Source organism: Haliotis rufescens, unplaced genomic scaffold, assembly GCF_023055435.1.
Source record: "Haliotis rufescens isolate VD_foot unplaced genomic scaffold, xgHalRufe1.0.p SCAF_11, whole genome shotgun sequence".
NCBI classification, from domain to species: domain Eukaryota; kingdom Metazoa; phylum Mollusca; class Gastropoda; order Lepetellida; family Haliotidae; genus Haliotis; species Haliotis rufescens.
The window spans coordinates 5,849,698-5,866,589 of record NW_025963791.1 but is presented as its reverse complement, the minus strand read 5'-3'; the positions used below and the strand labels follow the sequence as shown (position 1 = coordinate 5,866,589).

Sequence of the window (16,892 nt, the reverse complement as noted above, 5' to 3'; positions counted from 1 at the left end):
AAGTGATGGCATGGGAGGGATGCAAGAACACAAGTGATGGCAAGGGAGGGATGCAAGAACACAAGTGATGACATGGAAGGGAAGCAAGAACACAAGTGATGGCATAGAAGGGGAGCAAGAACACAAGTGATTGCATGGAAGAGAAGCAAAAACACAAGTGATGGCATGGAAGGGATGCAAGAACACAAGTGATGACATGGAAGGGATGCAAGAACACAAGTGATGACATGAAAGGGAAGCAAGAACACAAGAGATGTCATGGAAGGGATGCACGAACACAAGTGATGGCATGGAAGGGACGCAAAACACAAGTGATGACATGGAAGGGAAGCAAGAACATAAGGGATGGCATAGAAGGGGTGCAAGAACACATGTGATGGCATGGGAGGGATGCAAGAACACAAATGATGACATGGGAGGGATGCAAGAACACAAGTGATGACATGGAAGGGAAGCAAGAACACAACTGATGACATGGAAGGGATGCAAGAACACAAATGATGACATGGGAGGGATGCAAGATAACAAATGATGACATGGGAGGGATGCAAGAACATAAGTGATGGCATGGGAGGGATGCAAGAACACAAGTGATGGCATGGGAGGGATGCAAGAACACAAGTGATGGCAAGGGAGGGATGCAAGAACACAAGTGATGACATGGAAGGGAAGCAAGAACACAAGTGATGGCATAGAAGGGGAGCAAGAACACAAGTGATGACATGGAAGAGAAGCAAAAACACAAGTGATGGCATGGAAGGGATGCAAGAACACAAGTGATGGCATGGAAGGGATGCAAGAACACAAGTGATGACATGAAAGGGAAGCAAGAACACAAGAGATGTCATGGAAGGGATGCACGAACACAAGTGATGGCATGGAAGGGACGCAAAACACAAGTGATGACATGGAAGGGAAGCAAGAACATAAGGGATGGCATAGAAGGGGTGCAAGAACACATGTGATGGCATGGGAGGGATGCAAGAACACAAGTGATGACATGGGAGGGATGCACGAACATAAGTGATGACATGGAAGGGAAGCAAGAACACAAGTGATGGCATGGGAGGGATGCAAGAACACAAGTGATGGCATGGAAGGGATACAAAAACACAAGTGTGACATGGGAGGGATGCAAGAACACAAGTGATGGCATGGAAGGGGTGCAAGAACACAAGTGATGACGTGGAAGGGATGCACGAACACAAGTGATGGCATGGGAGGGATGCAAGAACACAAGTGATGACATGGAGGGGAAGCAAGAACATAAGTGATGGCATGGGAGGGATGCAAGAAGATAATTGATGACATGGGAGGGAAGCAAAACAGAAGTGGTGGCATGGAAGGGGTGCAAGAACACAAGTGATGGCATGGAAGGGGTACAAAAACACAAGTGTGACATGGGAGGGATGCAAGAACACAAGTGATGGTATGGAAGGGGTGCACTAACACAAGTGATGACATGGAAGGGATGCAAGAATACAAGTGATGGCATGGGAGGGGTGCAAGAACACAAGTGATGACATGGAAGGGATGCACGAACACAAGTGATGGTATGGAAGGGGTGCACTAACACAAGTGATGACATGGAAGGGATGCAAGAATACAAGTGATGGCATGGAAGGGGTGCAAGAACACAAGTGATGACAGGGAAGGGTGCAAGAACACAAGTGATGACATGGGAGGGAAGCAAGAACACAAGTGATGGCATGGAAGGGATGCAAGAACACAAGTGATGACAGGGAAGGGTGCAAGAACACAAGTGATGACATGGGAGGGAAGCAAGAACACAAGTGATGGAAGGGGTGCAAAAACACAAGTGATGACAGGGAAGGGTGCAAGAACACAAGTGATGGCATGGAAGGGGTGCAAGAACACAAGTGATGACAGGGAAGGGTGCAAAAACACAAGTGATGGCATGGAAGGGGTGCAAGAACACAAGTGATGACAGGGAAGGGTGCAAGAACACAAGTGATGACATGGCAGGGATGCAAGAACACAAGTGATGACATGAAAGGGAAGCAAGAACACAAGAGATGTCATGGAAGGGATGCACGAACACAAGTGATGGCATGGGAGGGATGCAAGAACAGAAGTGATGGCATGGAAGGGGTGCAAGAACACAAGTGATGGCATGGAAGGGAAGCAAGAACACAAGTGATGACATGGAAGGGAAGCAAGAACACAAGTGATGGCATGGAAGGGAAGCAAGAACACAAGTGATGGCATGGAAGGGATGCAAGAACACAAGTGATGACAGGGAAGGGTGCAAGAACACAAGTGATGACATGGGAGGGAAGCAAGAACACAAGTGATGGAAGGGGTGCAAAAACACAAGTGGTGACATTTAAGGGACGCACAAACACAAGTGATGATATGGCAGGGTTGAAGAACACACATGATGATATCGAACATACGTCGAGATAATTGATGGCAAATAAGGACGCTTGGATTCAAGTGCCAACAATGCCCATGTATCTGATGACAATTGCTTACACACTGCCATGTCATGGAAGAAAATAATCTCATGGAGATCCCGGGTTGGATACGTCCCCAGCAACCAAAGAGGCGACATAATAGATCGGGTGGTCAGGCTTGGTTGATTGTGTGTCAGCGTACTCTGATGACGTGTGTTATTGATCACAATATCAATCATTGAACTGTCTGGTCCAGACTCTATTATTTCCAGGTCATCACTTGTGTTCTTGCTTCCCTCCCATGCCATCACTTGTGTTCTTGCTCCCCTTCTATGCCATCACTTGTGTTCTTGCTTCCCTTCCATGTCATCACTTGTGTTTTTGCTTCCCTTCCATGCCATCACTTGTGTTCTTGCATCCCTTCCATGTCATCACTTGTGTTAGTGCATCCCTTCCATGTCATCACTTGTGTTCTTGCACTCCTTCCATGCCATCACTTGTGTTTTTGCTTCCCTTCCATGTCATCACTTGTGTTCTTGCTTCCCTCCCATGCCATCACTTGTGTTCTTGCTTCCCTCCAATGTCTTCAGTTCCCCCGACCAAACCATCACTTATATCCCGGCATCCTATTCATGTCATGGAAACATTTGATCTTTCAAGGCACTATCCATTAAGGAACTAGCTGTCCCTGAGATCTCTTATTCATTAGCAAATAGTTTAGGCGTGTGGGTTGCGTGACCGTCCGACATACTCAACCCAAAGAACTGCCAGCTGATTCTGGAAGACGCGTGGTACTATTTCGGTGCGATTTATTTAAGATATGCGAGGATCTTCATCAGTTTGCGTATATTTTGAGAGCTAGAAACGAGAGTGAGTGAGTTGTATTTTATGTCGCTTTGAACAGTATTTCAGATATAGATTAGTACTACTGTGAGAGAAAAGCCCGAAGTGATGCAGATTCCGGGCGTGCCATGTTGGGGAAACCCACGAGCATGGGTATGGTGCTTATGCCTCAGTCACATATCCACCGATGCCGGGAAAGATTAATTTACGATGCCCGAAAAGGCTGAAAATCGGCAGAATCGAGAGATACCCGACGGGGCGCCGGACGATCATTTGTGAGCATTGGCCATGTTTTTGACATCGGGAAGACCCCGGTGGACACATCGGAAGAAAATAACTCGGAATTTTTTTCTTGCGGCGACCGGTGGTCCACACCCAAATCGTTAATGGATCTGTGACACAAATTCACAAACTGAAAGGCGATACAGCACTTGCAGCAATTTCGACGGCGAAATCGGTGAAACCCGGTGAAACCCGGTGAAAACCACCGATGCCCCCACTTCGTCCGGCGACCGTTGTATATGTGACTGAGGCATTACCAAGAATCACGATCAAGGTTAAACTGGGATTCGAACCAACGGTTAACAACTGTCGTGCCCAAGACGCAACTCTGCACAGCGAATTACGGCGTCTTAGAAAACTGGGCCTACCGTGCCCTCTCCAGCCATACTGACTAGAGTTGCTTGATAAGCCATGAGTCTCACAAAGAAGGAATTGCATAATAGAGCAGTTCTTTGTTGTTAACAGTACATGATGTCATAGAGGTATGTCCACAAACACTTGAGTCAACTGAGCAAACTGTTTCGATGTGACAAGTCAGTAAACTAAGCAGAGGTCTGTGACCTTTGGAAAATGGACAAACTGAAAGTGCCAATACATGGTCACAAAATTCCTTCAATATGTGAGTGAGTATGGTTTTACGCCGATTTTAGCAATATTCCAGCAATATCACGGCGGGTGACACCAGAAATGGGCTTCACACATTGTACCCATGTGGGGAATCGAACCCGAGACTTTGGCGTGACGAGCGAATGCTTTAACTAAAAGGTTACCCCCCCCCCCCCCCCCCCCCCCCTCCACCACACACACACACACACACACACACACACACACACACGTTACACACCCACCCACCCCACCCCCACCCCCACCCCCACCCCCAAACGCACAAACACACACACCACCCCCGTTACACCCCACCACCCCACCCTTCCCTTCAATTTGAGGCACAGAACTTATCAATCAACATTTCTAAGGCGACAGACTACAAATATCCAGTACACTTAACATTTCAAAATGTCGTGTGATATTGTATACATGTTTGGGAAGCCGAGTTCCTTGGAATAAAACGTGTATTTAATAGTTGTGTTGGTGACTATTTATAACTCATTATAATAGCCTCATGAATTGCCAAGTGCGGATGTTCGGAGCTGTGAAGTGTTGAATATCAGGATAACAATTCTGTAGGAGGCCATGACCCATTTACAGCCATCCCTACGCTTTTCAGAAAACTTCTCGTTGAAATAATCCGAATTAACAAATGTCTGGATTGAGGAAACACTGGCACGGTACATGTAGACATGTAGAAGTTCTTTATTTTTGAATTTGTTTTTGTTGTTTCACCCCACATAGTAATAATCTATCCATATGACAACGGCCTGTACATAATCGATTTTGAACCAGACAAACCAGGGGTTGATATTATGAGCAAAGTACCACGCCGTTGGGGTACGATGACACACTATCAACCGAGGCAACCGAACCGATCCATTAAGTCGCCTCTTACGACAAAAAATATACAGTGTATTTGCTAGCGTGAGGAAAGTTCCATAAATCCAGCGTATGGAGACGACGAATTCTGTCTCGGAATATTCTTGGTTTTCTTATCAATCCATCATCATCATCAAATATATCTATGACAGAACATCCTGGATGAAGATGTAAATTATACTTACGAAAGGTATGTATCTATCTTAATATATATGGCATTCTTACATGCTAGTTCTATATAATATATTACATTACATTTTCGTTACGGTAAATTTTAGATCATCTTAGCCCTAACGTCGTTTTGAAAAATCTAGACCCTGGGACTAACTCTAATCCAGGTCCCTACGGAGGGGAGACGTTCCTTATACTATTCGTTCGGAATTAAAGGGGTCATGTCTAGGACGAGTTATGCCGTATGCGAGGGAAGCATTAAGATTTCGTTCGCACCAACATGACTGCCACAGCTTCAATAGTTCATAACGTATACATTAAATAACTGCGATTCATTTTAATATAAATAGACACACGATGTGATGGACACTAATATACATGTCTATAAAATAGATGACACAGGAAACCAGACCTGTTGGTAAGTATATAAACTCCCAGTGTCATAGAGACAAAGGCCATGACCTATCTGTGGTGTATTTATAGTGTGGAGACAGAGAGAGATGGCATTATTCACTGTGACGATGACTTCCTGGTTACTCTGACATCCGGCTATTGTGGGAAACAGTGAGACGGGGTGAGGGACCTTGGACTGAGGGGGAGGGGTAATTGAAATCGACATACTATAGATAGTCGTTCGTGACATGTTGAAATGAAGTGCCATGTTAGAAAGGTACAAGATCGGATTTCATTTTTGTAATTTATATTTTATGTTTCAGTATTGTTGGATTAAATTAAAATATTGAATAAAATATTGCATTATTGTCCTGCGCTGTATGTATCGAAAACAAAGATTGTTTGTTTATTTGTTGTTTGACGCCGCACTCGAACTCAGCAATATTCCAGCTATATGACCCCTGTAAATAATAGAGTCTGCACCAGATAATCCTGTGAGTGATGAGGCCACCTCATCAACCAAGTCAGCGATCCTGATCACCCGATCCCTTAATGATAAGTCGCCTCCTACGACCAGCATAGATTGCTGTGGACCTATTTAGACCCGGAATCTTCACAGCCGCGTCCACAACATAGATTCTACTAAAAGAGTGAGCGAGTGAGTATGGTTTTACGCCGCTTTTAGCAATATTCCAGCAATATCACGGCGGGGGGACACCAGAAATGGGCTTCAAACATTGTACCCATGTCGGGAATCAAACCCGGGTCTTCGGCGTGACGAGCGAACGCTTTAACCACTAGGCTACCCGACCACCCCACTGAATAGAGAGGGCGAGTTTGGGTAAACGCCGGTATGAAGCCACCCGTGTCCCCTCACGAGTTCATCGAAATGCTTCATCAATAAGACGCAACGCCCCATCTGTCGATCCCCGTTTGAACGAGAAAATATCACTGCGGAGTATCTGATAAGGGACCTACCTTGTGATATTCTGGGGGTGCGGGCTGGAGGTTGGGTGTGTGTGTGTGTGGGGGGGGGGGGGGGGGGGGGGGTGTTGGTTGAGGCTCGACCGGGGTTGGGGGGACGTTTTTGTTTCAGAAAAAGAATACGTCTGCGTCAGGTTTTATTCTTTTCTGAATCTCATCAAAATAATTGTTTGTCTTGAAACAAAAAAAATGACAGACGACTTTGAAGATATTGAATTGTTGGTGTCCGACCTTTATCATGTTTACTCGAACATCAGTGTAACATTTACCGCCACTTTCGTCATCATCATCAACGCGCTCCGTTATTAGTCTAGCAGACTATCGCCATTGACGTTCTTACATCTTTGAAATGTCTCACGGAGATGGATATGATTAATTGGCTATTAACGCCAAATAAAAGAAATAGAAAGAAAAATAATGAAATTGGCTAGATAAAATAGAAACAAGAGAAACGGAATTTGATTTCGCTGAGATTCTTTGAGCTTTGCCTTTCCCATCCTCTTTCTTTAATTCAACACCTCACATTTGCGTGTTCGGTTTTTTATATGATTAACATTTTAGGGTGTACTATGATGACAGACAGGGAGTACATTGATGACACACACGGTGTACTCTCTTATGACAGACAGGGTGCACTTTGGTGACAGATGGGGAGTACACTGATGACGGTGTACTCCCTTATGACAAACATAATGTACTCTCTGATGTTAGACAGGGTGCACTTTGATGACAGATGGGGAGTTCATTGATGACGGTGTACTCCCTTATGACAAACACAGTGTACTCTGATGTTAGACAGGGTGCACTCTCTTATAACTGACGGGATGCACTTTGATGGCAGACAGTGTGTAGTCTCTGATGACACAAGGTGTACTCTGATGACACACGGGGTGTACTCTCTGGTGACAGACACAGCTAGTGGATTCTGATCACAGGGGGTACTCTCTGGTGATAGACATACAGGGTACAATGGCACGATATCAACCAAGTCCCCGATTTACCTCGCGTCAAACAACATAACAAGAATTGCTATCCTTTTTAAACCGGGTCGACATGAAGGCAAACTGGGTGAATGAAGCTGTAATTTTCATCAGTTAAACATCTCATTTATGTCAAATACTCACCTTATTGGTCGTACCTGTACATTCTTGCTCCCATGACGTCGTCTGCCTGACGATGCGACATGCTGTGTCGTTTCACATATGGTGTATATTTCCTCCTTTCCTGGAAATGGGTGTTCTGTGTGCACCAACTTTGAATTATTTTACAGTAGATTTGATATTATTTGCAAAAAGAATGACGCCTGGTCACACGAACGTGGTGATACGAACACACAAACATCACAAAGTAACTACTATCGATGCTCTCACAAAATACTTATTTGCAACGGAAGGTACAAGAGTTGTCGCCCTTCATTGACTTCCGGAACAAACAACGAGCATGGGTTTCACGAAGAAGAAAATCAAAGCGCCAAAGAATCGAAAAACTAAACACTTTCTAGTATTTGACGAAAAAGCAAGGGCGTAAGTGAATAGTATGGAATGAATGACACATGACCGTCCTTTCCTTTCGAGTGTGGGTTATGCGGTTCATGGATAATTGTAGCCGAGAGGCGTGAGTGGGTCCGGCAGTCTAGACCACTGTCAACACAAATGGTCAATACTTTGCATCATAGCTCACGGCTAGGAAAATTGGATTCATGGTTCTGAGCCATTTAGTTGTAGCTAAGAGGTAGAGTCACCCCCTGGTTACATGTGCGATGAATATTATCAGATTCTCCCAATTTCCACGTCAAATTTATTTGAAGAGGTTGAGAGCGTTTCTTTGGAAAAATCACGGAATTCTATTACCGTATTTTGAGTGAAAACATGTATGGTTAGCTTATCCTTAACATGTTGATTTTATCAGATATTATTCTCATCAGTATGTGGTGCATTTAATTCATGAGAACTGATTCGTGTATTCACATATGACTATTTAGATATGTAGGTTAAAACATCATCATCATTGACCCTCATATCATTAAGTGTCAATAAATACATAACTGTACACAAATACGGCCATATACGATACTTATGGGTCGATAGTGAGTATGGTTTTACGCTACTTTTATCAATAATCCAGTAATATCACATCGGGGACACCAGAAGGGATTTCACGCATTGTAATGGGATGTCCTCAGATCTTTGTTTAGCGGTAGCGAGAACTAAGATCTGATTTCAATGAGATTGGTTTACACTGGACCATCAAACAGCCGAGCATCAATTTTCCGAATCATTAACCAGAGAAGAATAATACACTTTAGGAAATTTAATCTATAGTCACAAAAACATTGCTCTGAAATCAAGTCTAATCATGCTAATTTCACAGCACAATTTGATCATTGCTCATTATCCAAGCAGTCTACAAGACTACATTAGAGGTAGATGGCACTAATTGGATCTACAGCTGTCCAGCCTTGCTATGCTTTAGTGCATTTGAGTGTGGGGCAGTAATTAAGCATACCACAGGCCTGAAGCCAGAGTCTTGTAAACTGGTAAAAGTAAAACCTAAATATGACTGTGCATGAACAGCATTGTCCCATTATGTTCCAGGGGTGAAGGGTATAGTTAGGACATTGGTACATTTAATAATGGTTGTAGCTGAGCTGAATGGTTCTGTGTGGAAGAGATACTCCTTGAGAGTGTTGATGGTGTGGAGGAATTACAATTCCTTACATCTTACCTTGTCAGCTTGATGACGGTCCTAACTTCTTTGGTCATGTGGACAGGGTAGGTCTGTGGTTCAAGTCCATCATGAAAATCAGACATTTTATGGTTGCTTCTCTGGCCCCCACCATGGGTTTGAGAAAGTTCATATCAAATTTGTGCAAAATAAGTCTCAGTAACAACTATGTGTTCCGAGACGTGCCTTCTGTTGACGGGGGTGTTGCAGGACGTAGAGTCATTCCACACCTTCTTAGCTTCCTGATGGAGCTAACCTCTTTGGTCATGTGGACAAGGCGTCGAAACTGGGATTAGAAGACCTGTGGTTCAAATCCCATCACAGGAATCGGAAATGATGTGGCCACTACGCCTGCATTAGTGAACTCAGCCATAGCACCTGAAATGACTACCACTGTTTGACACTCCACTCTGGCACAGGTTAAACACTCAGTATTTGCCAGTAGGCAGTCGTAGCCCATGGTTCTGGTTAAAACTTAACATAGTGGGGTAATCATGGTAATGTTATACCTTTTGGTTTGGTTTGTTGTTTTACGCCGCACTCTGAGTCAGTGAAACCATTGTAATATCAACATAAAACTGTTCACTGAATATAAACATGAAACATCTGCGCCAGAGAATCATCAGTCTGAATGATCAGATATGCCTATTTGTTTGTTTATCTACGCATTCAGCAATATTCCAGCTATATGATGGCGGTCTGTAAATAATCGAGTCTGGACCAGACAATCCGGTGATTGATATCAAGAGCATCGATCCACGCAATTGGGATACGATGAAATCCCAAATGTCAAATGTTATACCTACCCAAAGATACAATACTTATTCCATACTTATTTCTAGGTTTAATTTGCAGCATTTTGTGTGAAATTCCGCATGTTCAGTACAGCTGGACTGACAACTAATTAACAAGTTTGTGTTTAACATGTTTAACTTCCATGGTTGTTTATCTGAGGCATGTTCTGAAACATCTTACCTGACTATAAAAGTCCAGACTCCACCCTTTCTGAACTTGGCTGTAATTTCGGAGTTGTGTGTTGGCTGGACTAAAGAGGCTATGCATAGTCCAATCAAAATCACGTAATAAAATTGACATCCGGTTCGTAAAGTGAAATGCAGATTTTGGTCGATTGCAGGACTTGCAAAGCATGTGTACTGTCCACTGGGCATCAACAGATATTTTCCAAATCTTTTCATATTTTTCGTCATGGTTCTGAAGTAATTTGATGCACTTTGCGAGGTAAGACCCATTCTATTACAATCTAGGTCTTGAATATTGATCAGAACGCCTTCACTGAATGCTGCCATTTCCTGTGAAGCGATTGCAAGTAATATGATAGGTGGAATCTGATTGTAGGGACTTGGAAGGGAAATAACTCATACTAGCCACTGGTGGCACTGCATAACATTCAAGCATAGTTCAGCAAGGGTGGAAACTGGACCTTTATAATCAGTTAACTCCCTTGTCTCGGAAAATGGTTCTAAAATGTCTAATACAGACACTCCTAGTTAATCTGGTGAACAATAGTTGATACTTCCTAATTTTCCCATATCTACAGAGACTACCTGACAGGATTCAGAAAGAGGAAAGCTGAGAGAAAGAAATATTATGAAGAGAAGGTGAAGAAGAGGATGACTGAAGAAAGGAAGGAACTAAGGAAGCAGGTGTGTTCTTGCTGCAGGACTTGTTACAAATGGAGAAGTGGAAGGTCTTTATCCTTAGGAAGAATATTTTATAACAAATGTTATATTTGGGATAACACTTTCTTAAAAGGGGGAACGGGTGGCTCAGTTGTCTTAGGCGCTGCAGTTTGCTGTGCAGAGTTGTGTCCCTTGGGCACACCAGAAACCTGTGATAGTGGGTTCAAACATTATTGGGTTTTTTTTAGGTTTGTCAGCATCATACCCATGCTCGGGGGTTAAGCCAAAGTGGTAAATGTCCTGAGGCTTGCATCTCTTAGGGTTGAGGAGTAATTATTTTTTGTCAGGATTAATATTCCTGACTACTAAGGAAGTAATAATATGGTTAATGGTCATTGAATCTAAAAAAATTGTTTATGTCTCTTTATACATATGAATTAGCATAAACATTTTGCATACCATGTATACAGAGGGGGAAGAATCAGTCACTCTCACACAACACATAGAATGATCGACCCTGTCAAGACCCTGGGTCAGAATATGTCTCCAGAGACTGCTAGTCATCTAAGCTGACTAAAGTGGGGATTGGGTGGTCTGGCTTTGTTACTGATTGTGTGACATAGCGGTTGATACCATTGGTCATATCCAACAAGTCCACAGCTCATTTCAGACTGGTGTTTGTTTAAAATAATTAGATTTGGGGATAAAACAACTAGTTTGTCTACATTGTAACTAGTGGGGGTGTGGGGTGGCATGCAGGTATACTCATGCTATCAATCACTGGTTGGTCTGACCTAGACTTGACTATTTTCATGCTGTAGTTATAAATGATGTAGCTTGAATATAGCTGATTGTGACATAAGACTGACATCGATATACACACGCAGTAACCATGGAAACATGTTCATGTAGACACGAGAGATGATGAAGACGAGGATGAATCAGCAGCGGGTGTTCACGGTGCCTGAGGTGGAACACTTGGTGGATGCCACAGAGTTTGATCTGCCCAACCACACCGTCACCATCACAGACATCGCCGATGTTGACTTCTCCTCTGAGGGGGGACTTCGTCTGGGACAGAATTTGGTATGATTAACAACTGGTGTTTCTCATTTCTTGTTCATGGTTAGGTCACTGGTGCCATGTGATCATCTATAACTACAGCTTTTTGGTTTCCCACTGAATTTTGGTCACTGGTGTCATGTCGTCACCTTGTTTGTTTGTTTATTTATTATTGTACTGTAAATCTTGGCACCCAATCTCAACAATTGTGCGTACTGGACACACATTTGTGCATCTCATAAATCCCTGATTAAATAATGAATTTTCTTGTTTTTTTTTACAATTTTGTTCACTGTCATGTCTATAGAAAGAACAGTGAGGAGAATTTGATAGTAAAACTCCATATTGTTTCATTATTTAACGTTTGATTCCTGCGAAATCATCAAATTCATTTTATATCCTGAAAGCTGGTTGTCTGGACAAAAAGGGCTCTGGATTGATAAAGTTTCTCTGTACAAAGATATACTTGCACAGTAACCATGTGCATAGCAATGATTAGAACCTGCCACATTTTCAATGGAAGCAAACAAAGTAAACCTCGGTTTGTTGCAGTCTCTTCTGAAAATGTGGTGGGTTTTAATCATTACAATCCACAGTTTATTGTGATTGTGTCTTGTTTGTAAATTGTGGGGCTCTTACTATTTAAAATGTGTACATGTTCCATAGTTCTGTTGCTCTTAACTGGTTTTCTCTGGTAGATTTTTAGATGTAGCTCAGTTGGCAAAGGCTGAGCGGAGTTGTGTCCCTTGGATATGCCAGACTTATACGATTATAATTCTTGGTTTGTCAGCACAATCCCGTGCTTGTGGGTTTCAGCAAAGTGGTAAACATCTGAGATCTGCATCACTTCAGCATCCCTCCAACATTAACATGAAATACTGTACAAACTTGCGTTAAACCAAACACTCTACACATTGCCTACAAGGCCCATGACAAAATATTTTTTGATGTTGCCTTTAACTGATGGCCCATATCTATCTGATGTCTATTCTGAATCCCAACATTGCAGGCTGCAGAAGATAGTGAAGAAGATGAAGAATCAGAAATGAAACAACCCAACATCAAGAAGATAGATAAAAGTCTGGCCCGTCTCAAGAAGAAGTAAGCCTTTGTGATGTTTGTTTGTTTATTTATTTGTTGTTTAACGCCCCACTCAGCAATATTCCTGCTGTATGACAGCGGTCTGTAAATAATCAAGTCTGAACCAGACAATCAAGTTATTAATATCATAAGCATTGATCCATGCAATTGGGATCGATGACATGCTTCAACCAAGACAGCGAGCCTGGACAACCGATCCCGTCAGTCGCCTCTTATGACAAGCATAGTCGCCTTTTACAGCAAGCATGGGTTGCTGAAGACCCATTCTACCCTGGATCTTCACGGGTCTATATTTGTGATGTGTTTGATTTATGAACAATTGTTTGGTTCTAGTTTCCAGCCAAGGAATTTATAATAAAATCAGCGATTAATTGTTTCCATATTTTTGTACTGGTTTGTGTCTTCTATCATGTCTATAGTATTTGAATGTGGGAATCCCCAAAACAGGGACTGCCATTAACTTCAACACTGACTTGTTGGCCATTATGGTTGCCAGTAATGAATAATCTCTGTTTGGGCCTCTCTGATCCCACATTGTAAACCCAGCAGTGAGTTGGTGCTCACTCTATCAACCACAGGTTTGTTCAGGCATACCTTGGGTAGATTATATCAATGTGATATTATATCTACTGGATTCTCTAAATTGTCATTTCTAAAAACCTTTGTTTTCTCTTGAACTTAATGAGGCCTTTTTGCGCAATCTTGCGCAATCTTTTAGTTGTAAAACCTGATTTTTAAAAAGTACTGATTTAACTTCGAAATTTTACTGCATCCGCCATATTTGTTTATTTGACATTTCTGGGTGTGAATGTTGTCCAAACTGCAGGAAAATGCTTAAAATGGAATCAGATGTATAAAAAACTAGACATTTCCTCTCTTTTTTCGGGAAAACCTTCTCACATCCCTGGAATATAATGAACGCCCATGCATGTACATAATTCAGTTGTGCTTTGTTTTCACAGACTTCAAAAGTGTGGAAATGCTGATAAGAAGAAGAAAAGATCTGGGGGCTCCAAGATAAAGTCAAAAAGTGTTAAGCCCAAAGGAAAGAACAAAGCAAAGAAAGCAAGAAAGAAAAAGTGAACTTGTATATTGTGTTGATAAAAACTTGTATTTTCACTGTCAGCTCTTATGTTGTCTGTCCTTGGTGAGATTGCCTCTGTGGTCTAGTGGTAGAGCATCTGCCCGGAGAGCGGGTTTGATCCCCGGCCGTATCATACCAAAAGAGGTTAAAAGATGGTACTTGTTGTTACCCTGTCTAGCACCCGGCATTAAGAGGCTAAAACAAGGACAGGTCGGTTCGGAGTCAGTATGCTGTGTCTGAGTGGGGTATTCATGTTAAACTGTGGCATGGTATCTCCGTAGGCTAGCACTATAAATCGGCATCAGTCCGGACTACTACAAGCAGCCACACACACACATGTATGGCCGTTGTTATATAAGTGCAGTAATCTTGGACGGGACGTTTAACCTCATTTTACCTGTTCTTAGTGTCCCGAGGGGACCCAGGAATGAACATTACAAATGGTCCCAGGCAGTGGGTTAATGGATTGGGTGGTCAGACTGGGTTGACAACGTGTCGTCGGACTTTGACAGGGGAGGATCATTGCTCAAAATGTCAATCACTGGATTGTCAAATGGATTATTTACAGGCCACCTTCATATGGCATTAACAAACAGTCATCAGGAGATAACATATCCCCCAGGTCTAGTGCAATTCAGAAATGAAGTTACGCGACTTACCGTATTCGACATCATAAGCGCCCAGGGTGCTCTCAAAATTAGAAATAGGGGGCTCTTATTAGAATATTATTTTGGTGAAAAAAACGGTTGAAAGATAAATTTTGTGGTTTATGCTGACAGCCTGAAATGTTAATGTACGACAGATATATTTTTCTAGAATTTAATTGCCCATAATTAAGGGTGCATATAACACACAAGTGCGTATTGTACGCGAATAAATAAGTCTTGTGAACATTGATCAATCGGAAGGGGTGCTAATTGGGATTGTTCACTAGCCAATATATTCGCAAATACCGCCGTGGGCACTTATTAAGTCGAATACGGTATACCCCTCTTGTGGTTCATTGCCATTGGATGTCTTCAGTACAGCGAAGATAAAAGTAACGATTTTAAATACCGGTATCCCAAATCATCAAAACGAACCAGTTCACCACTGGACTGTATAGCAAGTTTCATCAAGAAATGTTCAACAGTTTTGGAGTAATGCTCCGGAAAAGGAAGACTGATAGACAGAAGGACATGCTGATCGCTATTATTTTTAGTGAGCCATAAGTGGTCCAGTGGCCTTAAAGTGCAGCAACTTCCATCATCCCAAGGCAAGGGCGTTATCTGACTGTAAAAGTCCAGTTTCCACCCTTGCCGAACTAGGCTGGAATTCTGGAGTTACATTTGGGTGGACTAACGAGCCTTTGCAGAGTCCAAATGAACTAGACGTCCAGTTCATAAACAACGTTTCATTGTGCAAATTTGGATCGATTGCAGGATTTGCAAAGCATCTGTACCGTCAACTGGGCATTGACAGATATTTTCCAAATCTTTTCATGTTTCAATCAAGGTGCTCAAATTATTTAATGCACTTTTAGCGAGGTCAGACCCGTTTTATGAAAATACAGATCTTGATTATCGATCAGATTGTCTTGACTGAAGGCCACCATTTTGTCTAAAGCAAATGCAAGTGATAAGAGAGGTGGAATCTGATAGGTCAATATAGGGACATTGAAGTGACATAACCTGTAATAGCCACTGGTGGGGCTACAATCAAGCGAATACATTTCAGCAAGTTCGGCAAAGAAACTGGACTTTAGTAGTCAGTTAACTCCCTTGCCATGGGAAGATGAACTCCATGTGAAAAGTTGTCTTTCAGGATCTTTTAGTCATTGGTTCGAATCTCAAAATCTGAGTATGAGCACCTAGTGATTGTCAGAGGCCATGAGAATCTGTGTTCTTTCTCATTAAATCTCATTAAAATCAGACATTACACTCTGATAATGGTTTTGTGCCCAGACCACCAGCATGTTGAACTACTAACCAACCCTAACCACTAACTAACTTCACTAACCCTGCCCCAAGATTATTTCAGAAGTGAGGAAAACATTCACTCACCATTATGAAAGTAACCAGATGTATTCATTTGCCTGAGAAAATGGGACTTGATTTCAATGCATGTTTTGAAAAAAATAAAAATACATAAAAAAGGCTGATTTTTTTAACATGTCTTAGATTTTTCATACCAATATATCAAATTTTGTCACAACTTTGAAATTTGGGCCAGAATGTGCCTTTTCCTACTTCATACTTTGCTTCACATGTACCAGTTTAAGGATTCTTCGTTCTATGCGGGTGAGTTGGGTACAAGCTGCATCACCGTTGAGGACACTATGATTGTGATCAACCCGTGAAACAGCATGAGCGAGTGAGTTGGCTTTAGCGCCGCTTTTAACAGTACTCCAGTTATATCACGGCATGTCAGCTTGATGTAGGAGGAAAGCCCAAAGTGATGCAGGTCTTAGACGTTTACCACTTCAGTGAAATCCACGAGCACAGGTATGATGCTGACAAACCTAGAAATATAATCGGGGCAAACCAGGATTTGCAACCACAATCATAGGTTTCTGGCGTGCCCAAGGGATGGTGCCTTTCAAAACTGGGCCATCCGTGTCCCCTGAAACAGCATGACGAGCAAACACTTTAACCACTGGGCAAGCCCACATCAAATATACTTCCCATTCCATATCACTTTGTACAACACAAAACACAAACAAAC

The 16,892-nt window shown here is 42.4% G+C and overlaps 1 protein-coding gene across 1 annotated transcript; it reads left to right on the top strand.

The window, feature by feature from the left end:
- The first annotated feature begins 7,985 nt into the window (after window positions 1–7,985).
- On the top strand, window positions 7,986–14,224 carry LOC124134294 (nucleolar protein 12-like). The gene is made up of 5 exons (XM_046499031.2): window positions 7,986–8,101; window positions 10,861–10,966; window positions 11,855–12,028; window positions 13,014–13,105; window positions 14,068–14,224. The coding sequence occupies exons 1-5, from the start codon at window positions 8,019–8,021 to the stop codon at window positions 14,186–14,188; spliced, it is 576 nt and encodes a 191-aa protein (XP_046354987.1). The 5' UTR covers window positions 7,986–8,018; the 3' UTR covers window positions 14,189–14,224.
- Window positions 14,225–16,892: the final 2,668 nt, after the last annotated feature.

What these genes read in the sequence shown, in the direction of transcription:
- LOC124134294 (XM_046499031.2), top strand. Translation starts at nt 8,019, where the DNA reads ATGGGTTTCACGAAGAAGAAAATCAAAGCGCCAAAGAATCGAAAAACT. An exon ending in GGAAGGAACTAAGGAAGCAG is followed by an intron (nt 10,967 to 11,854) that starts GTGTGTTCTTGC and finishes ATGTTCATGTAG; the next exon opens with ACACGAGAGATGATGAAGAC. An exon ending in CTGGCCCGTCTCAAGAAGAA is followed by an intron (nt 13,106 to 14,067) that starts GTAAGCCTTTGT and finishes TTGTTTTCACAG; the next exon opens with ACTTCAAAAGTGTGGAAATG.